The sequence below is a fragment of the Carya illinoinensis genome, chromosome 1 (assembly GCF_018687715.1).
Source record: "Carya illinoinensis cultivar Pawnee chromosome 1, C.illinoinensisPawnee_v1, whole genome shotgun sequence".
Lineage (NCBI taxonomy): Eukaryota > Viridiplantae > Streptophyta > Magnoliopsida > Fagales > Juglandaceae > Carya > Carya illinoinensis.
This window is the reverse complement of record NC_056752.1, coordinates 5,777,562-5,801,162: the sequence shown is the minus strand read 5'-3', so window position 1 is coordinate 5,801,162 and position 23,601 is coordinate 5,777,562. Positions and strand designations below refer to the sequence as shown.

Here is a 23,601-nt window from a genome sequence, read left to right as displayed (position 1 = left end):
AAAAAATTTCCACACAGACTAATGATGCATGGATGACAGTAAAAGCATAAATGCATAATCAAATTTAAAAGTAATTAAAGCATAACTTAGCATACAACATAGCATAATTGATATAACTTAAATTGAAACATGAACTGAACTTGACTTGACATAAACTTGATCTGAAACTTGACTTAACATGAACTTGCTCTGAAACTTGACTTAACATGAAAAATACATACTCCACAGTTGTTGTGGCCTCATGTATTCTACGTGTAAATACATACTCCACAGTTGTTGTGGCCCCATATATTTTACACAAACTTGACTTAACATGAAAAATACATACTCCACAGTTGTTGTGGCCCTATGTATTCTACACAAACTTATTCTTTAACTGCTTAAATACATACTCCACAGTTGTTGTGGCCCCATGTATTCTACGTGTCACAATTGCTATGACCCCATACATAAGTAATCAAGATGAAACATGACTGGAATACGAAATGACTAAAACCCTGACGTAACATAACGTGACTTGAACATAACTTGAAATACATGACCAACTTGAGATAGAAACATTTCGTAATATGGCATAACATATAATAGACAACATATTTAACATGACATACTTGCAACAGTGAATATTACATAACTTAACATACATGTAATTGATGGCATACTTAGCATGACGTACTTGTAATGTACAGTAATACATAACAGAATATATTATGTAACAGATAAAAATTGATGACAGAATAAATTCTGTATAATAGACAATTACGTGATAACTTGGCATGGCAAGACATATATGATAACACACATACATACACTGTAGTTCCTTTACTTAGCACACATACACAGTAGACTGTTAGTAAGTTAAAAGCTAACTTACCTCGATCTCCGCGTTTCTTATAAAACCTTAAGCGCGATCACGAGGAACTGTAATTAGTGATTCTAAAAGTTAGCACTAAATCACTAATAAATTGAAATATGGAAAATGCTAACTTAAAGAGTAAAATTTCTATTTTACTCTCTGCATGTAGAAAAATGACCATTTTACCTATAACTTAAGGATTTTGCATACTAACTTCAAGAGTCACCAAAATTTACATGCCTCATGTAAATTTTATCCTCAATTCAAATATCAATTTAGAAAAATTTAAAACTAATCACAACTATTAAAACTCCATAGGGCCGAAATTCTCATATGCTATTTCTATTGATTTTTGTTTCCAACTTGTTTTGATCAACATTTTGATCTATGACTTATAAATATGTGATCTTCAAACCAAACCATCACATGGTTTAAAAAGATGTCCTAAAACATATATAAGCTTCTAATTCAAGATCACATAGTTAAAAATTAACCAAAACATAAATTTAGCCAAGAACATTCACACTTTGGCTTATTTGAATATCTCTTTACATAAAATTTCATATCTTTGAAACTAACATCAAATATATTCAAAATAATAATATAACATGTATATAAGATGCTTAAGATCCTCCAATAAAATTATCAAAGTCATTGGAATAGGTTTAGACCACCAAAGAGTTAAACTTTCTCAAAACAGAAACTGTTTTTCCTCTTCCAGTTTCTAAGTTTCTAAATCTAAGAAAATCTTTCATCAAAACCTTTAATCATGCAAAAATCCTCAACCAATAGTCGTCATATATACATGTTAACAATACTCCATAAAAATTTCGGACCAATATCTATCCATTAGCTTGGTCAAAAACTCCAAACTATAACATATTCTCCAGTTTATCTCCCAGAATGACCTTTTTATAGTTTACATAATATTTGACTGACCAAATGATCTTCAAATGGGACAAATAAGATATCCATGTAAACTAGACTAAAAAAGGAACAACTTATATGAATGAGACTTTATGATAAAACACTTACAAAAGTTTCGAAATGGGCGTGCAAAAGAATTCCTAAAAGCTGTCCGAGAGAAAGTGTTTGATATTCTTTTAAAGGAATGTGTAAATGAAGATAAGTTCGTGGGTGATGGCTGGAGATGCTTATGGACGAGATAAGGAAGATGATAAGGCTAGAGTTGAGAGTTGAGTGTAGGTTTCTCCTACCTAAAATATCTATAAAAGATTATCTCAAAATATTCTATCCAATAATATCTACAAAAAACAGCTTAAGATATTTTCCAAATGTGGAGTAGACTTGGAAGAGTAAGGTGGCTAAAATCTTTCCATGTGTATTTTAAATCTCTGTTCTTAAGATATTTTCCAAATGTGTATTTTGCTTAGGTGTCATGATCTCACACCTTGATTTCCTTCACAATTCCATCTAATGGTTTCTCTTTATACCAAGTATCTAATACTATTCATTATGTGTGGTTAAGATCTTACCAAGTGTCCAAATAAAATTTCGTTAACCTAATTTGGACATTTGACACTGTGATTTTGAAAACACTGCACTTAGTACGTTTACCGAGGTTACTATTTATTCCAAAAATAAACATAATAAACTTAGTACTGAAAAATCATAAATATTCAATTAAGCCTAGTGGTGTAGACTATAATGTATTCTGACACTTCTAACTATCTCAAATAATTAAAATCGCATTTCTGGCACCATAGTGAGTGATAACACTAACTATGTTGACAGGCTAAAACCTATGCGATTAGTGGATTCGTGAAAGCTTATAGAGTCTTCACGAGGTTCTTAAAGTCAATAGAAATTTCACAATTGAATTTATAGCCGACTGTTACACTCTATCAACAAGACTGCCACAAATTAGTTCTAGGTTGTATTTGACATGGGCTATCTTGTGGAGCTTCCTTTAGGTCTCAACCAGAGCTATTCTTACATAATACCCAAATATCAAATTATTGTTCATTTGATTTCTAAATCTTTCTGTGACGGATGGGGCTCATGATTGGCAGACTCAGAGTCACACACTTGTGATCTCCCTGGTGATCACCTGGTCCATCATTGAGGCAAGTATTGCATGATTTTTAGTTTTACTTGCTATATACATCAACTGCATTTTCGCTTCGTATTTGGTTTTGTATCTATGTTAGATGAGTGGTTATGTGGTAAACAGTGAACACTATATGCACACAATATGTACGAAAAATATATTGAATCTAGGCCTGCGAGTTTGTATTTCTAAATTTGGTCATTTGGATTTCTTTAAGTACTTCTAAAAATTTAGAGTTTGAAGTAACATCTTGAATCCATGGAGAATGAGTTACAGTGATTAAGTTTGAATAGAAGTTAAAAATGAAGTTCCTAGCTTAAAATTAAGTGAACATGTGAGATGACAACCCTATTGTGCTTCACGGTCCTCTTTATATACTAGAACATAAATACTTTGGGACCCAAATTTGGGTCCCGAATGCTCTTTTTTTTTTTTTTTTTTTAAATAACTTAGTGATTAAGAAGTGTCTTTTAGTGATGCTGTGTTTTATTTTTTTTTAAAAAAAAATATTTTTTTGCCTTATTTGGTGGGTTTTCGGGCTACATCCCTCAGGTGATGTAGCACTACTCATACCAGAATAGAGTAAGGAGCCGAGAATTTTATTGGTTTTTCCTCAAAACGTACTGGAGCTTGATACCAGTTATAATCATGTTGATTTATTTTATATTGCAGAACATAGTGTAGAAAAGAATTTGTTGAAGAAAAAAATATAGTTTGGAAAAGAATACGAGAAGTCATTTTTTAGCCACTATTTTGTTACTACGGATTATTCGGTATTCTTTCTTTGCAATGAAGGAGGTGCTTGGTTTTGCACCTTCATGGTTTTTATTATTAATGCTTTTAAAGATATTATTATTAAAAAAATAATATTATATTATAATTTTGGCTAATCCAATATGGGGTTATATGTTGAATGGTTTTAATTTTATGTAAAACATGTACTTTTAGCTAAATTTTAGAGATGGCTTTGATGAAATCAATACCAATGCTCTAGGGTAGATGAATTTTGATAGTGTGGGTGTGGATGCATTAGAATCTCATCACTGCGTATATGCTGGATGCGCAGATATCTTCTTAGCCAAACAGGATTTGGAACAGGTAATGGTTCTACTTTTTTCTCAGCAAATTGTGCATGTAACAACACAATCCCGAACAATCTCCCAATAAAAGTACTTTGATTGACTTTGATTCTCTGACTAAAAAGACCATTTTCTCATTCTTCTCAAGTTGGTGCTCTCTCTCTCTCTCTCTCTCTCTCTCTCTCTCTCTCTCTCTCTCTCTCTCTCTCTCTCTGTTTTTCGCTCTGTCACTTGGAAATAAGATATTGATTAATAGTAAATATTCTCATTCAATTTGGATTCCTTTTCCTCTGCTATCTTCTTTGAAACTCTTTTTGAATTCAATTCCTTTTCTTTGTTTAGTTCTCTGCGAATTTTGGAATTAAATAAATAGAAGAAGGTAGCTTAAAGATTACCACTTTCAAGTTTTAACTCATCTGAGGATGGTTCTCCTGGTTAAAGAAGTTTCACAAGCAAATGAATGCTGGTAATTAAGAGTAACAGAAATGTAATTTAAACAAAAGATTGTTGGTTGTGCACCTTCTGGTCGGGATTTATGTAGGGTAGTAAAGGAAATGATCTCAATGAAAAGTGTACGGAGTTGGAAGAAGAGTAGATTCTCAAACCATTCCTTTAAGCATAAATGTTGATACAAACATTTTACATACATACCACACCTAAGTACTTTAGGATATTAAAAAGACATAAAACATATGAAACAAATTAAGGTCAAGTATGTCTAGTAACCATGTTCCTGTTCTAAAAAAAAATTGACTTGATTTTATTAAGCTTGACCAACACGTCTTTGATATCCATTCTTATATCTGGTAATTCTTCAGAACACCTCAAGCCTAAGTCCATGATTGACGAAAGAATACTTTGCAAGGCAATGGTGTCTCTTCCATCTTCTATTCTTAGTAAACCTTCATCCACAACTTCCATCATTCTATCTGGAATGGATGCATTTACCAACTGCCTCAAAGTAAAGCCTCCAACGAACATGTCGTCAATGGGTTTTTTCCTCGTGATCATCTCCAACAATGTTATGCCATAGCTGTAGACATCGGTTTTGATAGATACCTTCCCTTCAAATCCATATTCTAAAAATACTCACAAATTGTCAACAAGGCATTTAAGTTAGCAACTTTTGCCTTAATAAAATGATGTAATTAAGTAATAATTCACATGTGCCATCCAAAAACAAGAGTATATATCTGAACTATAAGCAAGTTTTTGAACTAGCCTTTTTGGTTCATTAAATAAATAATGGGATTGCACCAATTAATTGCATGTTAACTTCAATAATATTTCCCTAATTTTTTCCCCTTCTACTATAGATATTATTTTGTAGTCTTTGTGATCAGGAACCTTTCCCTTCCTTCTGTACCTTGGCTTGGCGATATACATACATATATATATATATATGTTTATCATCCAAAAAATAGAATTGTAAATGCATCTACAATCCTAAAATTGAAACTCATTACCATATGATGCATATAACACAATTTACTTTAATGCAAGTATTTCTTTTTAGTCTTTTATAAAAGTTACGTATTGGCATATTTGATTAAGTATTAATTGAGTTATAATTGCTTTGAAAAGAGTTTGCTTTCAAACTGAATAAAAATTTCAAGTCATTGTGAGTTTGCAAACTCCCGCAACTTGCACATAAATCTTGCTAATTGTATCATGAGAGGTTGGGTCATGCAAGCTCTTGAAGGTCACCTTTCATGTGGTTCTAAGATGGCCAGAATTGAGCCACCCACATGACGGCCAAAGCGAGCTGCCGGTCACTGATTGGGTGATATATATGCTTTTTGTTAATATTAGTGATGAATGGAGAAATTAACAGAGCATCCATCCTTCTAATAGAAGCATCCCACATGGGTTTATTTCTAAAAACAATTGCACATAGAGCTAAAGCTGAGTTCTTCACAGCATACTAGGTGGTTTTGACCAAAACTACCTTATGAAAACATATATTCACCTTGTTAGATTTATTTGGGATCATGCATGTCATATGAATATATTAGTTCATATTCATATGTGTTTATCGACTATAAGACTAGCAAAGATGAGGAAAATTGCTAAGCAAGTTGTTACCAAACATTTGTAAGATCAACATCATGTCATTTATCCTTTTGATAATTAAAAAAGCAAGATAAGTTCATGGACATACGTACCTGGTGCGATGTAGCCAATGGTACCAAGAGTTTTGGTGTGTGTTGCATCTTTATTTTTGACTAAAATCTTTGCAATGCCAAAATCGCCCACATGTGCAACCATGTCCTCATCCAAAAGGATATTTGTAGGCTTCAAATCACAATGCAATATAGATTCTGATTGACCATGGTGGAGATAGTCTAAGGCTGACGCAACATCAACCATAATATTTATTCTCTGTACAAGATCCAAGCAGTAGTTATGAGAGTATAACCATTTTTCAAGGCTGCCGTTCGACATATATTCTAGCACCAATGCTCTAAACTCAAGATTGGTGCATGTAGTTATGACCTTAACAAGATTTCTATGTCGAATTTTACATAACACCTTGCATTCTGCATCAAAACTTTTGAAAGCACCCGACAATTGCAAACTTAGAACTTTTACTGCAACAATTGTCCTGTCAGAAAGTATTCCTTTGTACACAGAGCCAAAACCTCCGACCCCAAGCAAGTTGCTTTCACAAAAGTTGTTTGTCCCTTGGCAAAGCTCTTGATATGATATCATTCTATGTTCCATTACAGGCAATGCATTAAGTGATGTAGGTATCTCCATGTTACTCTTCCGACGGCTTCTCAGCAAATAAACCAACATTACAAAGATTATAATTGACGCAATGACAGAAAGAATACATTTGAGGAAAATATCTTTCCTCTTTGATTGTTGGTAGGAAGGAATCTTTGGACAAGGTGGAACTCCAAAAATTGGATTCCCACAAAGTGCACTGTTTCCTGAAAATGATTTCGTCGTGAAGTTCACAAAAGGACCATTGGATGGAATCTCTCCTACTAGCTTGTTGAAAGATAAATTCAAGTTTTTGAGATATGGAATTGCCTCAAGGGATTTAGGAATTGCACCAGAAAGATTGTTGTAAGAAAGATTTAAGGTATCTAACCCTTTTAAGTTCCCAAAAGATTGCGGAATGCCTCCTTGAAAGGAGTTGTTTGAAAAGTCGAGATAACTGAGGCTTTCAAATGCTCCAATGATACTTGGAATTTCTCCAGTAATTTGATTTCTTGACAAATCTAGACTTTCGAGAGATTCCAATTTTGTCATGTTCAAAGGCAAATGTCCACCAAGGGAATTCGATGACAGATCCAAAAACAATATATTTTTTAGGCCCCATATATTTATTGGTATTGACGATTTGAGTCTATTGGAATTTAAGTATAGCTGTTGTAGAAGACTGAGGTTTGAAATGCAATTTGGGATGACTCCATAGATTTTGTTGTTTGAGAGATCCATCTCTCCCAAATTCCTTAATTGACATATCTCTTCTGGGATCAATCCATCGATCCTATTATTGTGAAGATGCAATCTTTGTAATCTTTCTAGACCACCGAATGTGAAAGGGATATTTCCAATCAAATTGTTATTGGTCAAATCAAGCCAGATCAAGCCTTTCAAAAAACCCACTCCCATAGGAATATGACCCCTTATTTGGCAATTTTCTGCATGAAAGATTTGAAAGGAAGCTGAAAAGTTTTGAATGGAATCTTGAATTGTTGTATCCAATGGATTGCCATCTACAAATAAAACTCTCAAAGATCTACAATTGGATAAAGTTGAAATGAAATTGGGCTCTTTATGACCTTTAGCCTCCCAGCCTATTAGCTGATTTCCACTCAAAAAAAGTTGTTGGAGGTGCTTCAAGTTTCTAAGGTTTTTGGGAATTGATCCAGAGAATAAGTTTTCTGAAAAGTCTATTGAGATGAGCTTGGAACAATTCAAAAGAGAGGATGGGATATGACCACTGAGTTTGTTGTCACCAAGTGCAATCAGTTCAAGATTAGGGCAAGATTGCCCCATACCTGGTGATGGAAGATATCCAGATAGGGAATTTAGCACAAAGGAGATAATTTGTAAAGAAGAATGATTGAAGATCTTTTGAGGGACTACCCCTTTGAAGTTATTTGTTCCCAAATTCAAAGTAGTTAACTTCGGAAGATGTCACAAATTAGTTGGAATGCTTCCTTGGATGTGATTATCCTCAATTGCGAATAGTTGCAACCTCGACAAATTATGTATGGTTGAAGGTATGATACCAGTGAAGTTGTTAGTCCCAAGATATAGTTCTTCAAGCTTTTGTAAATTGCTAATTAGAGCTTTTGAAATACTCCCATCCAATTTATTGTATGCCAAAGATAAAATTAAAAGCTCCCCACAATTATTAAATTGAGAATGGAGCTGGCTGTCAAGTTCGTTAAACGAGAAATAAAGTCCTCTAAGATTGGGACAGTGGCTACAAAGATCATTCGGAATAGCTCCCAAGATGTGATTAGAAGTAACAGCAACAATGTTTAGAGAAGATATGTTAAAGATGAATGGAGGAAGTGGACCAGTGAGACTATTGTACTGCAAATTCAAGTCCTTTAATTTGGACAGGTTGCCGAAGGACGATGGAATTGCACCAATAAGACGGTTTGTATCAAAACTTACCGTGTGAAGCTTTTGACAATTCTGAATGGAAGGAGGGATGCTTCCTTCCAATTGATTGAATGACAAGATGAGTATTCTCAAGCGATGTAGATGACTGATCTCTTGCGGAATAAAACCAAAGAAGCTGTTGTTAGAAAGATGAAGTGAGATTAGGAAGGAGAGGTTACCAATATGAGGAGAAATGGTGCCTTGGAGACCCATGTAGGAAAGGTCTAAAGCAGTGACTCTTTGCCTGCGTCGATTGCACGAGACCCCAATCCAATTGCAGATCGAGTTTGGTGCAGACCAATTAGTAGCCAAGAGGGTTTCATTTGGACTAGAATTGAAGCGAGATTTAAAGGCAATGAGAGCATATTGGTCAGTAAAATTGTTGAAAGATTGGACCAATTGAAACATGCATGAGTACTGCACAAACAGAAAACTCAATAGCAGTAGAGGGAACAGATTTCCTATGAGCACCATGAGTGCAGGAGAGAGAATTAGATTGCAGGAGAGAGAATTAGGAGAATGTTTATGAAGAAGCATGGAATGAAGTAGTGAAGATGATAACAGGCCGGTGTTAAGCTACTAATATAAAGGAAGTGAAGTCAACCATTTAGGCTCATGGAAGTCAATATCGGTGGCTATTACCAGTCATTTATGGTTAATTATTAGGTTGGTCCGTTAATGTCGTTTAAAATGCGGAACTAAATTTTCCGAAATAGTAAAAATTCGACTGAATGTTAATGAATTAAATTTATCCATATTTATTTTTCATTTTTTTGGATTCGAACTAAAAAATAAATAAACTTCGAGAATGAGCAAATTAATTTGATTTCAGAAATACTCAATTCTCCTTTCTTGATGCACAAATCTTGTTACATTGAAAAACCTTGTTAAAATTATTTTCATTTTTCCATTTTCTAATTAGAGAAGTGATATATTTGTAAAATAATTTTATAAAAATAAACTTAAAATAATTTTCAATATTGCTATAATTTTTTTTTTAACAATTTGATATACATACTACGGCTTGAGCCACATCAATTTCGAATTTTATTTTTATAAAATCTTTTTAAACCGGGCATTTCTTGTAAGGGTTAGTCTACTATGCTGCCCAGTGTTTATCATTGGGCGTGCCGCCAGAGAGTGTTTTTTTTCTTTTCACATTTTTTATATATTTAAATATTTTTAAAAAATAAAAAAATATATTAATACACTTAAAATTATTTCTTTAATTATTAAGCAAAAAAAATGTCCAGCTATACACTGTAGCAGTACAAGTGGAGAGACAAACTGATTGAGCTGAGTTATTGTATATTTTATATATTTAGAACCAATATATTTTATTTATTTCATTGCATTATTATTGGTTTTAGATAAAAAATGATGTATAAATCTGAGTTGTGATTTAAATTGATTAATAGTATGAATTTATGCTTAATTTTATAACTTGTGATTTAATTAGATAATATTTCTTTACATGTATAACATAATTTTAATATTCTATTTTTTATTTTATTTTATTTTTTTTCTTATTTTAATTTTTTTTAAATCCAAAGAATACAATGATTAAAAATAAAAAAAAGTTAAAAAAGTCAAAAAAGCAAAAAAGAACTCTTCATATGGAGGCATTTAATGCCATATAAGATTTGACAATTGGACTTCAAAGTGGGCACGGCAATATATTTTGGACATTTTTCCGGATTCACACTCACATGACATGGGATGGAACGCATGAGTTCAAGACGTATACGTAACATTTATTTTCTCCGGACTTGACCTGCGCACACAAATAATATTTCTTTGGGGGCATTCTTTTGGGTGCTGCATACTGGGAGAGATTGAAGAGCATTAACGCCGCACAGACGAAAAAAATAAAAAAATAAAAATTCTCGGAAGCATTTATTTTCAATTGGCACATGTTTTTCTTTTGGAGCTTCCATTCAATACCGCACGAAATTATTAGTAAGTAGAAGAGGAACTATAATACTGCTGAAGAATTTTTTGAAGGGTTCAATTGTTACTATAGTTCAGCCTTCTTCACTGCTTTAATTTCTATCTTCATTCATTTGACTTGCTATTTTGATTCTCTACCTTTTATTTAATTTCAGTTTAAAGTTTATACAATATTTTTGAGATTTTTGGCTTAGAAGTTTGAGTAATTTATTTACTATTTATTTACTTCGTATTATTTATTTTTCTCGCTTCTTTAAACTTTCATTTAATAGTAATTACAATTGCTATGGATTAATTTTAAGAATTTGTGATTTGAATTCAATGATGAACTTTAGAATCTTGATTTTGAGGCTTTTCAATTTTTCAGTTTGTATTTTGTTAATTACTTTCTAATCTAGTTTAATTTTTAGCTTAGTTTTATTAATCTCTTAGTTCCATTGCATATTAGATTGATTAAAGTTTAATTAGAATTTAAATAATTTTAGTTTTATTATTTAATTTTCAGATTAATTAAGATTGTTCAGTTTAGTTGATTCTTTGATTATTAATTTCAATTTGTTAGTTTTTTACATTTCATTTCGACATTCAAAAATCTAAAACTATGAATCTAGTCCATGATTAGTGCCCTTTTTCATTCTTGTTGCACTCTTCCATCCATTGTACATACCATCATTTTTATTTTCTTTTTGTAAATATTTTCACTATTTTAAACGAGTTTGATTTTAAGTAACTTTTCCTTAGGAAACGATCTAAGAATTTATTTCTAATTATTACACAATATTTTCATGCACTTGAGATAGTTTTTATGCTACTCATTTTTTAGTCAGTCACAGACCAGCTTTTTCCGTCTTGTAAAGCATTAAACATAATAATTAGTAGGATAGGTACATTTTGGCTGGCAGCGAAATGCTAATAAGTCGACGTTCATCATCCTCTTGGTAATTACAACCCGTGGTCATTATAAGTGATTCATAATTTGTCAAGTTTCAAGTTTCCTGATTTAATATTGTGGTGATTGTTAAGGTATAAATCAAGTTTCGTGCTGTTTATGGTTTGTCGTACGTATATCATGAAATCTCATGAAATATTGATATATGTTAAAGTAATAGATACACTTGTAGATCGAAGATAATAATTTACAAAAAAAAAAAAATCCTTTTGTATAAATGTCCATATTTTAAAACATGATTGTAAAAAATATTAATAAAAACTAATTGTGGGTATATCATTACTAGCTTTTTTTATTTACTGAGTTATGAGTAGTTAAACGTGACTTGTTATGCCACAATCCACTCGATCCGGCCAACAGGTAGTTTGTTTTAAGGGGTTTGCTACATACAGTCGGCAAATGCAGTCAGCGTGTAGTCGGCTGTATGGAATGAATAAAAAAAAATTATAAATTTTTTTTTTATATTCAGGGGGACCTACATGAATAAAAAAAAGTTATAAAAATAATTTTTTTTTTCATGTAGGTCCCGTATTAATTTACTTTTTTACAGCCGACTGCACGCCAACTGTATTTGCCGACTATAAAAAATATTTCTCTTATTTTAATCTGCAAAAGCATCTATCCACACGGGACTAGATGATCAATATATATCCAAAAAGAAAAATTATATTCATTATCTCTTTACACCATATACCGTATTTTTTAAAAAAAAAAATTTATTAAATATGTGGTATATAGATGATGAGTAGAATAATTTAATTAGTTTAAAAAGAACACAATAAAAAAAAATATGATGTGTAGAGATGATGAATAACAAAACTCATAAAAAAATAATAAACATAGAATAATTTTAGAAATATTTTATACAACTATATTTTAAAATAAGAATATTTTTATAAAATAATTTATAAAAATAACATCACTTTACATAAATACATTTATTTTAAAATATGATTATATAAAAAGTTGTAAAAAAAAATATTCATATATAATTACTCATATCCTTATCACAAGATTCTAAAATTTTGCTAAAAGTCATTGAAATGACCTACGGGCTACGGCAAAGACTAATGAAATTTTTGGTGATTCAAATGGCCCAAAAGATACGCAAGTTACTCGACCAAGCAAATTAGGAACAAGTAGAGCTACTTTGAATGGAGAAACATTATGATGAATTGTACACTTGAATATGTGTGGAAATAATTTACCGTTCTAATTATGATAAGATAGACTGGAAACTGTCAAGGACGAATATTTGGTGGACCCGAAAATCAGCAATTTTCTTATATATTAATAAGCGTGGTCACTCCAAATAATATATTACTGCAACAATTTCTTTATAAAATTTAATTTTATTTATCATTCTCACATATTATATATTATATTTATTTTTATTATCTTTTTTATTAAATATATGATATATAGATAATAAGTAATATAATTTAATTAATTTATGAAAAATAAATTTAAAAAAATTAAAAATTAAATAAAAATAAATATAATATGTGGTATGTAGATAATAAAACTCGAAATTTTTGGTGATAGACTCCATTAATGTTAATATTCTTGTACGCCGTACGCGTGTGATGTGCGCCCGTGGTGATTGACTCCAAAACACACTAAAAAAAGGCAAATTAGTGGATTGGAATTTTGGAGGTGCATGACGTAGTACTCGTAGCCATTAGCTAGTGGAGTCATGCACGCTTTTAACTATATATCTTTCTCTCACTCTATATGTAAATTTTTCCTAGACATTTGAGATTAATTTGATATCCTTAAGCATCTCTTTTGTCAAATTGTGCATTGTACATGTATTATTCTGGAGTTTTTCTAATTTTATTATTTTTATTTTGAATAACCCCATGAAAAATGATCAGTAGTGTTTTCTCTTGACATGCATGTGAAATAATCGAATGCATGTTTGGTTTTAGGGAATTTTTAGAATTCTTTGGAAAAGGCTTTGAGATTTGTTTTCTATAAAGTTTTGTGAAAGAAGATATATATATATATATATATATATATATAGAGGAAAAAATGAGAAGTCGTTTGGATAATAGTAAATAAATTATAAACGTTTTGTCTTCGAATTTCGATCTAAAAGTGAGTATGTGAATTTTAAAAGTTGTTTATATAAAATTTTTGAAAGAGTTTTCTTTTTAATTTTGTGAAAGCTAGCTGTTTTTAATTTTGGATTTTTTTAATTATAAATTATAAATTAATTAAAAATGTGAGTAATAAATTAATTATAATATGTCTGTCGAAAAGAGAAATGCGAATGCATTATTGGCCTGAATGATGATATTATCCTATAGTTGTAATCCAGTTGACTATTTTTTTCCTCTGCAAATTTTGTTATTCATGGTTTTACTTGCAGTAAGGTGTAACAGTAAGAATCATTTCTCTCTGCATGTACTTCCTTTAGAATCAGAGAGGTTACTTGGACATCAAAGCAAAGTCGTAACGCAACATATTTTTAAAGTATTATTATAAATTCTTATTTACAATTTGATATACTAAAGCTTAGTCACATCAATTTATAATTTTATTTTAATAAATAATTAGTCAGATACTTACATTTTGGCTGCAGCCAAATGGTCATATATAAGTCGTTCATTATCGTCTGGGTAATTTATAAGTGATTCATAATTTGTCATGTTTCATGTTTCTTGATTTAATCTGGTGATATTTGTTAAGGTATAAATCAAGTTTCTTGCTGTATATAGTTTTCCTGGTTTAGCACTAGTACTACTTGTAGAAGACATAATAATTTACAAAAATAACATCACTTTAGTTATATAAATGTCCATATTTTAAAACATGATTGTAAAAAAATAAAAAAAAATTAAAAAATGATTGTGGATATATCATTCCATTCCGGCCAACAGGTAGTATTTTGATCATCTGCATAAACATCGATCCACATGTGGCTAGTTTAATATCAAAAAATGATAGACATACAATTCTTTTTTTGTCATTTTTTATATAATTATATTTTAAATTAAGAGTATTTTTATAAAATAACATAAAAATATAATATCAATTTATATAATTACATTCATTTTAAAACATGATTTTATAAAAAAAATTATAAAGAAAAGGTTATTCATGTATTATTACTCAAATCCTTATCGCAAGATCCTAAAATTTTGCTGAAAGTCATTGAAATGACCCACTGGCTACGGCAAAGAGTAATGAAATATTTGGTGATTCAAATGGCCCAAAACAGACGCAAGTCGCTCGACCAATCAAATTAGGGGATCATTAATTAGAATTTGGAGGCGTATGACGTAGTTGCAGCCTTGTAGGGGATTAGTTGACTGAGGCTGAAGTGCAATTTGGGATAGATACAAATTCTTAAATCAAATATAATAAATAATTTAATATTTTAAAATTTTAAAATAATAATAATATTAAAAAATAATATTTTAATAAGCGTGACCATTTATAAGGTTTAATTCTTAGCACTTCTTCCAACAAGCTTTTGAGTATTCAAAAACAATTAAAATAATGCGCACTGCATGCAGCAACTACTGGCCTATTTTTTATGTTTTCTCTTCTTATTTTATAAAGTGATGCATCATCGTTGGAAGGGCAATTCTTCTCATAAAAAAAATGATATTTCTGGCCGCTCTCTCACTAAATATATAACACTTATAGTAGAATGGAGATTTTTTGCTCCGACTTTAAGGAGTAGGGCATAAGAACAAGATGATCAATACATATATAAAATAGGTTTACCATATTTGTCGATTATTTAATGTTCCTTGAGAGACTCACACTAACAATAATAAATACCGCAAAACTCACTCGATCCATATGAATCTCAAAGAACCGACACCTTTAGAAATTTATGTCCTTCCATGCATCATCTGTTGGATTCATTCAAGACTTAAGTGATCAGAAGGTCTGGTTTGCTATGATTACCTATTTTGATCTACGTTACATATTTGATCCTTACCAACGTCAAAATGCTTCAATTCCCTCCATTTACTCTCCTGGAAAATATGTGACGTCAAAAATCTTCACAAACTAGTTTCTTCTTGCCTTAGCAAAGCCAAATTGCTTCGAATTAATGACATTTTAGATCTCTATATGCAAAACATCAACGGAATTCATTAGAATAACAAAAACCTGGGTGAATCTGGCACGAACAGATTAAGGAAAAGGATATATGATATAAAACAGAAACAATCCCTTTTTCATAAGAAAAATATCTGAGTCTGATAACCCCCTATACATTGTTTGCATTCAAGAGAATTTAGACTATAGACCTGGGGTGGAGCATACCCTTAAAAACTCAAGGCCTTTATGACTTGAGCCAACCCCTAAGATTTTAGTTACAAAATTAAATAGAGAAAAACTCATTTGATATATTAATTGCGATTTCAATTTGAACTCAAGTACATATTCATCTTGCTCTTACTATATTGCATGATTTAATTTCAAACATGGTTTCAAATGAGGGTGATGCTATATAATACATTGAATCTCATTTTCAACCAATTTTGATAAATGTGACACTTCTCATCATCTCTGAATTTTCTAGAAAGTAATTCAAAAATTAATAGACAATGTTACCATATCACAATAAGATGATAGCATATTACCTAAACTTTACCTTAAAATTGAGATCATTATGGAAACCAAAGTGAACTGCCCCTTGATCCCTGGCTCCTCCTATGGGTGTAGTGCCACGAGTTTTATGATCCCATGGATGCTAAATTCATGCTTATTTTTTTTTGATGAGTAAGATTAGATAGTCATACATTTTCTGAAGTTCAGCTTAGCCCAATGCCTTGTGAACAAGAAACAGAAGACATACTGTGCGTTCGAGTTGAAAGTTCAACTATATCTTTAGATTAAAATTGATGACCAAACAATCTGTAGTTTTGTATCAGAACAGGGTTTGAAGACCACTTTGAAATGCTGGTTGAAAACATTACAGATTCAGTTCCATCCCACGAGGGGTTTTGACGGAGAATCTATGGCCACTACAACTATAGGGCTTCGAGTATGCATTTTTCTGTGAGAGCCTTAGGAAGTCCCATAACTGTATCAATTGTCCCCACCTGCCAAATATCAAACCAGAGCTTATGTCACAATAATTGGAGGAAGGCAACAACTCCTAGCAAGTGACAAGAAAAATTATTTAATGTATTGTGGCTTTCGCATGTTATAATCGACTCAAGAAGAAATGCAAATCAGTTCAGCCTCCTTGATAGACCAAACAAAACCATAATATGGTCCAAATCAACAACATTGGTTAGAGTTAACTTGCCAATGCCTGTTAGAGAGAGTGTGGTAGAAACTCCGCTTGTTAGAACACCATAAATATAAAGCAGAATTTTAGAACTCATTGATGGAGCATAAGGAAGAAGGATTTTAACTGGGGATGTGGATCACTGGTCAGGGAGTTTTTTGGAGTGGCTTAGTCTGGGTGCCATCCACAATAGTGTGGTGCCCAAAACTAGATCCTTGAGAGAGAGAGAGAGAGAGAGAGAGAGAGAGAGAGATCTTCTGACCACTGCTTCCACAAAAGGCAATGTCATTGGATGTTCCAGCATCAAACCTCCAGCAACATCGAGTGTAAATCCCTCATTGATCTAAGCGTAGCTCATTCGTCAACAAAGTAGTCAAGGAAGAAGTTAATAAACAGTATTTGCAAAGAAAGATTCCTGGCAAAAAATATCAAATAGCAAAGAGAATATGGATCTTAAGAATTTTACCAGGTTAGCAATGACCTCATCTGGTATGTTATAAAAATAAACATATATCACCATGCAGAAAAATTTTAATTTTCCAAAGCTAATTTACATGGTTCCTTCTAAAGGGAAATTAATAGACATGCTAAAATTTAGATCTCTATATGCAAAACATTAACGGAATTCATTACAATAACAAAAACCCGGGTGAATCTGACACAAACTGATTAAAGAAAAGGAGATATGATGTGAAACAGCAACAGTACCTTTTCATATGTAGATAAATACATTTTTAACATGTCCTGAGATTAGGTGGGCGTAAAATCATGTAATATTCACTCATCAGGATCAAGAGCACATCTAAAAGTGCCAGAAACCATTACCTCGGCTCTGTCCCATCCACCTTTATTATCTTTACCGTTTATTGTATAAGGTAGTGTCGTTTCAGCCTTAGTCTTCTAGAATAAAAATAGTTTGTTATGTCTGCTATGTCAGACTTTTATTTTATTTTTGTTTTTATTTTTTATGGAAGAGAAGGAAGTCACATGTCCAATAGTGATCCCGACCTAACTTTATTAATTAGACCCTCACTTATGACAGAGGAATACTGTGAAAAAAAAAAATATGTCCAAAATGAATAAAAGGAATCCCCAATTTATCCAATCGAATTAGACCCTGAAGTTTGCTGTTAACATAAGTTTCCCCCATAAAATCTTCTGTCCTTCCTTAACCAGAAAATCTGCAATCATATTTACTTCTTTGAAATTGTGTCGAATCCGAGGCCTAAGCAAGCTTACAAGCACCTAAACTTCCTCCCAAACATCCCATAAATATCAATATTTATAATTACCCGATACGAACCAACCAACCACTACCTTAGAGTCAGACTCAACCAAGATATCCCTCAATCCAAGAGCATGACACAACCATAATCCATCTAGTAAAGCACGACACTCTACAATTGTATTCTTCACTTGGCCATAAAAATGCGTAAATCCAGTTTCATTCGAACAAAATGAAGATCTATCTGAATATGTTTCATTCGAGAGTGTTGTACTAGATTGAAATTGAGTTGTGTTGCCCCCAAATTATCACATAGCAGCTTGGGTTGTCCTCTTAGTGGGAGGCTGAGTTCTTTGAATAAGGAGAGAAGCCAAGATGTTTCAAAGGCGGCATTTGCAAGAGCTCGATATTCTACTTCAGTAGATGAACGTGCTACTGCCCTTTGCTTCTTTGAACTCCAAGAGATGGGATTGACACCAAGAAAACTTATATAGGTTGAAGTTGAGGTCCGATCATCATAGTTGTCAGCCCAATCTGCATCGAAGTATGTAGTTAGTTCAAAGCTGGATTTTTTTTCTAATATGAATGCCATGGAAAATGGTCTTACTTCAGATAGTGAAGAAGTCGCTTTGCAACTATCCAATGTGTCACAGTTGGTTTGTGCATAAACTGTGAAAGTTTATTCATGGAGAAGGAGATATCTGGGTGGGTTAAGGACAATATTGCAGGGCACCGATGACACTTCTGAACTTGGTACTATCAGTAGAGGCTATTCCATCAATTAATTTGAGAGGTGTGCTAGTTGACAGTGGAGTTGAGACATCTTTAGCTCCATCCATATTGGTTTTGGGGACGATAGGTCTAGGTCTCAAATGTACTTATATTGAGACAAAAAAAAGTCCAGATTGGATTGAAATAAATTCCATGGCCAAAAAGAAATGGAGCTATCCCATGTCCTTTAAGGAGAACTGATTACCAAGTTGTGCAATGATTTCACCACAAAACGTGTATCATTACAAGTGATTACCAAATTATCCACATAAACTAGTAAATAACATATAGTGAAATTCTGACTGTAGATAAAAAGGGATGAGTCCGACTTGAAGTTATGAAAACCAAGGCCCATGATTGCTAATTTGAGAGCTGAATACTAGGCTCTTGGAGCCTGTTTGAGGCCATATATAGCCTTCCTTAACCTGCACACATGATTCGGTTTGGTAACATCTTTAAATCCTAGTGGTTGTACCATGTAAACATTCTCAGTTAACTGGTCATGCAAAAAAGTATTGTTTACATCTAATTGTCTCAAGGGCCACCCTTACATTACAGCCACTGTCAAAACAGTTCTAATAGTAGCAGGTTTAACCACTGGGCTAAATGTTTCTTTGTAGTCTAGCTCTTCACGTTGATTAAACTCCTTTGCAACAAGTCTCGCTTTAAAGCGATCAACCGTCCCATCTAATTTTCGTTTGACATGAAATACCCATTTACACCCCACTGGTTTGCAGTTTGGGCGTGGGGAAACATGTTCCCATGTCCCATGCTGCATAAGGGCAGTAAGTGCATCTGACATAGTTTGTCTCCAGTGAGATTCACGGAGTGCTTGTCCCACACAGGTAGGTTCAATGGTTGGTGGAAGAGGGTGCTTTGTCACGGAATTGAACTGTTTGGGTTTGTGAATATTGTTCATTGATCGAGTTGTCATTGTGTGGGTTCGGCGGTGGGTGTCGATATCTGAGGCCAAGTGAGAGTCATCATGCATGGTTATGGGTTGAGTGGCTTGAGTGGTGTGTGAATCGGAATGAGAAAGTACATGCTCATCCGATTGAAAAGAATTATGGCAAACAGGGGAAAAATGCACATCACGAAAATTGGAGGAAGGAGAAAAGGATTGGTTACCTAAAGGTGATGCAAAAACAACATCGGCTCCCGTTGTCACCAGTAATGTTGTGTGAAGCTCCTGAATCAATAAGCCAAGTGGTGTTCTTTGCAGGAGAAGTAGACACATAATTGGCAGAATGTTTAGCACGGGGCAGGTGTGGGCAATGCTTTGCCATGTGACCCAGTTCATCACATATTTGGCATTTTGGTGTATACCTACGTTGACCATTTGACTTGCTATTTTTTTTATTGTATTTCGACCGACTAGATGAAGACCCATTTTTGGAGAAGCCATTGTCACGACCAGACCCATTTTTGTAAAAGCCCTTGGAGTTATGGCCATTAGATGAAGACCCAGAGCGCCGATTGGAGTAGTTGGCCGAAGCAACCAGCTTCTGAGTGGTGGCATCGAGACAACGAAGATATGCGTCGAGGAGATCATGCAGTTCCTCGAACAGTAATGGCTTTTCCTGAGCACGAATCGGTGCTACGATTCCACAAAAATCACTTCCTAGTCCATTAAGGATGAACAGAGTTAAATCATCTGAGGAAATGGGATGATCAATGAGGGATATCTCGTCGGCAAGGGCTTTGACTGTGTGTAGGTATTCCTAAACCGATTGATTCCCTTTCTTGATCATAGTAAGCTCTTCTTTCAATTGCATTGCCCGAGTATGGGATTTGCTTACATACAGAGTATGCAATTTGCAGCAGAAATAAAGGGAGTGATTGTGGTGGTAGTGGAGGCCAAAATGGCACTAAGGATAAGTTTATCTTGTCTTACCCAGTGAGTTTTTTGAAGATTGGAAATGGAGGGATCGGTGGTAGGGGGCATGGATTGTCACCGGTGACATAATCGAGTAGATTACATCCAATGAGGAAAGCTTCAAACTAGGCATGCCATTGAGGGAAGGTTGAGGGTATAAGTTTTTCATTTATTTGGGCTGTAATATTGAGTGCAATGAGAGAAATGTCTGTGGGAGATGGTGGATTTGAGACTGGGTTGTAGGTATTTTCAGAGTTTGGGATCGAGTTCTTGTGGGAGGATGGCTCGGATGATACCATGATAGAGTTTTGAGAAATACACAGAACTGCACAAAGTCAATTTACTACACTTATTCAATAATATTCACTCTCACTTTTTACAGTAGTTGGTAATAGTATAAATAAAGATTTACAGAAGTTATTCATGGCAAGAATCCTAGAATTAAAGCTAGCTATTATAGAGTATCAACAAGGAATTAATTGTCTGTTACAATCATGATTTGAGGCTAAGAATCTGGTTTCTCTTTATTTTGCTTGATTTGAGGATTTGCTTGATTTGAGGATGTTTCCTTTATAAAGACTTGGGGACCTTTCCCCTTATATAGTGTTGATTTGTGTTTCTCCTTTTATTTAGTCGAATGATTGTATTGATTTTATGTTGGAGACTGGGAGACTAGTGGCTTATGGATATTTTGCATGGTGATGCATGTAATCTTATGTTTTTTGGTATTGTTAAAATTAATTGATTGTCGCTTTCTATTTTTTCGATGCAAATTAACTATACACATTTATTGAGAATATGAGCACACACTAGGTTTTCACGTTATGCGAGGTCTATTTAACACTAGCGGCCAACGTCTAGGCATTGCGACTCTTGCTAGAACACAATTGGGGGTAGAGGGAACCACATGGTTGGTGTCGAGCAAATGATTTGCTGTTGCAACAAGATGGATGTCACAACTCCAAAATACTCAAAAGCAAGGTACGATGAAATTGTGATGGAAGTCTCCTTCAAAATACTCAAGGTAAGCGAACTCTCCAATCTCTCACATACAGTTTGATACTGCCTTAGCAGAGAGTAGAAAGATATAAATCAGCCACATTCAAATTGGGGATTATTAGTTTGAACAGGAAAATCAATATAAAAAAAAAAAAAAAAGAAAAAAAAAAAGAAAACTGAATGGAATTGTCTCATGACCAAAATGATGCTCTTAATTAGTTTTGTCTATTAGTATCTTTCTTTCATCTGTAATGTTATTGTTTGTTACACGTCGGGGCAAGTAGGTAGTTATTGGAATATATAAGAAATGTAAGCAGAGAAAAAGTCATCAAATGGCATTTGTAAGCAGTCATCTCTGGAGGATGGGATGCCCTCTATCAATACCGTTATGTTCTTTTTATGAATTCAATTCCAGTTTCTCATTTACAAAGAATTTTCCCTTATTACATTTCATTCCAGTTCTGAGGTTTATAAACAATTGCTATTATTACAATCGGGAAGAACCATAGAGGGAGGGAGGTCTAAGAGACTTAACAGATCCATAGAAGGTCATTTGAGCTGGATTTTAGGGCAAATAAATTTTGATGGCATGGGTGTGGATGCATTAGATTTTGACAAATTGAGAATCTCATCCCTCAGTAGTTAATCCTTGTTTATCTTTGGGTGGATACTGTCACACGTACGTAACAATTACAATAGGGGCCAAATCCATATTGGGCTTAAGTTGAATAATAAGAGTTTAATAGTTGGGCTCAATACCTGGGTTAGGTCCATCTCTTTGATTTGCATGTTACGTTGATTGGGTCATGGCCCACTTCTTACTTTGATAGGCATGTTAGACTTATGTTATCTTTCTTTTATTTTAGTACGTAGCCCTTGGCTCATATGAGTTAGAAGAGGTATGTGAGCTTTCAATTTCGTGCTGTACCGGTAAGGAGGAAATAACTGTTTTGTACTAGGTCAAATATCGACCGTTTCGGTGTGTTGCGATCAATACTGGCCAAAATTCAGTGTATCGGCTGAAACTTATAGTTTTATATTTTTAAAGTATTTTCTGTTATAAACTATCTTGAATTGTATGACCACATTTATTTAGTCGTCAAATGTATAGTGCATAGTACTAGCATAGTGAGTTAGTCGTCAAATGTATAGTGCATAGTACTAGCATAGTGAGTTGGTCGACATATGCATAGTGCATAGTGCTAGCATAGTACTAGCATAGTGAGTTTGCCGACATATGCATAGTGCATAGTGCTAGCATAGTACTAGCATAGTGAGTTGGCCGACATATGCATAGTGCATAGTGCTAGCATAGTGTAGCATAGTAAGCTAGCATAGTTCCCTTTGTACGCCTATATATATCGTTGAATTCTTTAAGAAATTCATAAGTTTCATAACCTTTCTTAGCTCTATCTCTTTCTCTCTCATTTTAAAAGTTTTATAATACGTTATGGCTCTCTCTTTTCTATGATTTCATAACATTTTCATGATTTTTTCTCTAATTCTCATATCAAGAGACTATTTTCTTAACCTTTTTTTTTATATATATTTTTTCTTGATTACTGAAAATCAAATGTCTACTTCCCTTTTCGTAATACATATGATTGATTATTTTTTTTAATAATTGGATTCAGAATTTAGAAATATTATTGAGTTTTATAATTATATATTTATGCTAAAATGAGTTAAATTATAAAAAAGGTAGTAACTAAATTCGAATCAAAGCATACTGTATCTGCAGTTATCAACAGTGTTGCATCAGCCTCCGCATCAAACTGAGCGGTACTTTTAAGCCTGGATACAATGGCATCTACCTAAGAAGAAAATCAGAATACGAAGGTTTAATGAAAATTATCATCATACAAGTATATAACACAAATAATGTACCCAAAATCATAGAAAGATGGGGAACAAATGACATTCCCATGATAAT

At 33.1% G+C, this 23,601-nt stretch overlaps 2 protein-coding genes across 2 annotated transcripts; both read right to left on the bottom strand.

The window, feature by feature from the left end:
- Positions 1–4,598: 4,598 nt before the first annotated feature.
- LOC122307608 (receptor kinase-like protein Xa21) lies at positions 4,599–8,021 on the bottom strand. Its single transcript, XM_043120587.1, has 2 exons — positions 6,172–8,021; positions 4,599–5,085 (listed from the first exon to the last, which is right to left on the bottom strand). The coding sequence occupies exons 1-2, from the start codon at positions 8,018–8,020 to the stop codon at positions 4,745–4,747; spliced, it is 2,190 nt and encodes a 729-aa protein (XP_042976521.1). The 5' UTR covers position 8,021; the 3' UTR covers positions 4,599–4,744.
- A 140-nt stretch (positions 8,022–8,161) lies between these two features.
- On the bottom strand, positions 8,162–9,112 carry LOC122277707 (LRR receptor-like serine/threonine-protein kinase EFR). Its single transcript, XM_043088077.1, has one exon. It carries the CDS (start codon positions 9,110–9,112, stop codon positions 8,162–8,164), a length of 951 nt encoding a protein of 316 aa, XP_042944011.1.
- Between the last annotated feature and the right edge of the window lie 14,489 nt (positions 9,113–23,601).

Bases quoted from the DNA above. Each gene is read 5' to 3' on its own strand.
- LOC122307608 (XM_043120587.1), bottom strand. From the start codon at position 8,020: ATGGGGCAATCTTGCCCTAATCTTGAACTGATTGCACTTGGTGACAAC. The intron at 5,086-6,171 runs GTACGTATGTCC...GAGTATTTTTAG, and splicing joins CATTGGCTACATCGCACCAG to AATATGGATTTGAAGGGAAG.
- LOC122277707 (XM_043088077.1), bottom strand. From the start codon at position 9,112: ATGGTGCTCATAGGAAATCTGTTCCCTCTACTGCTATTGAGTTTTCTG.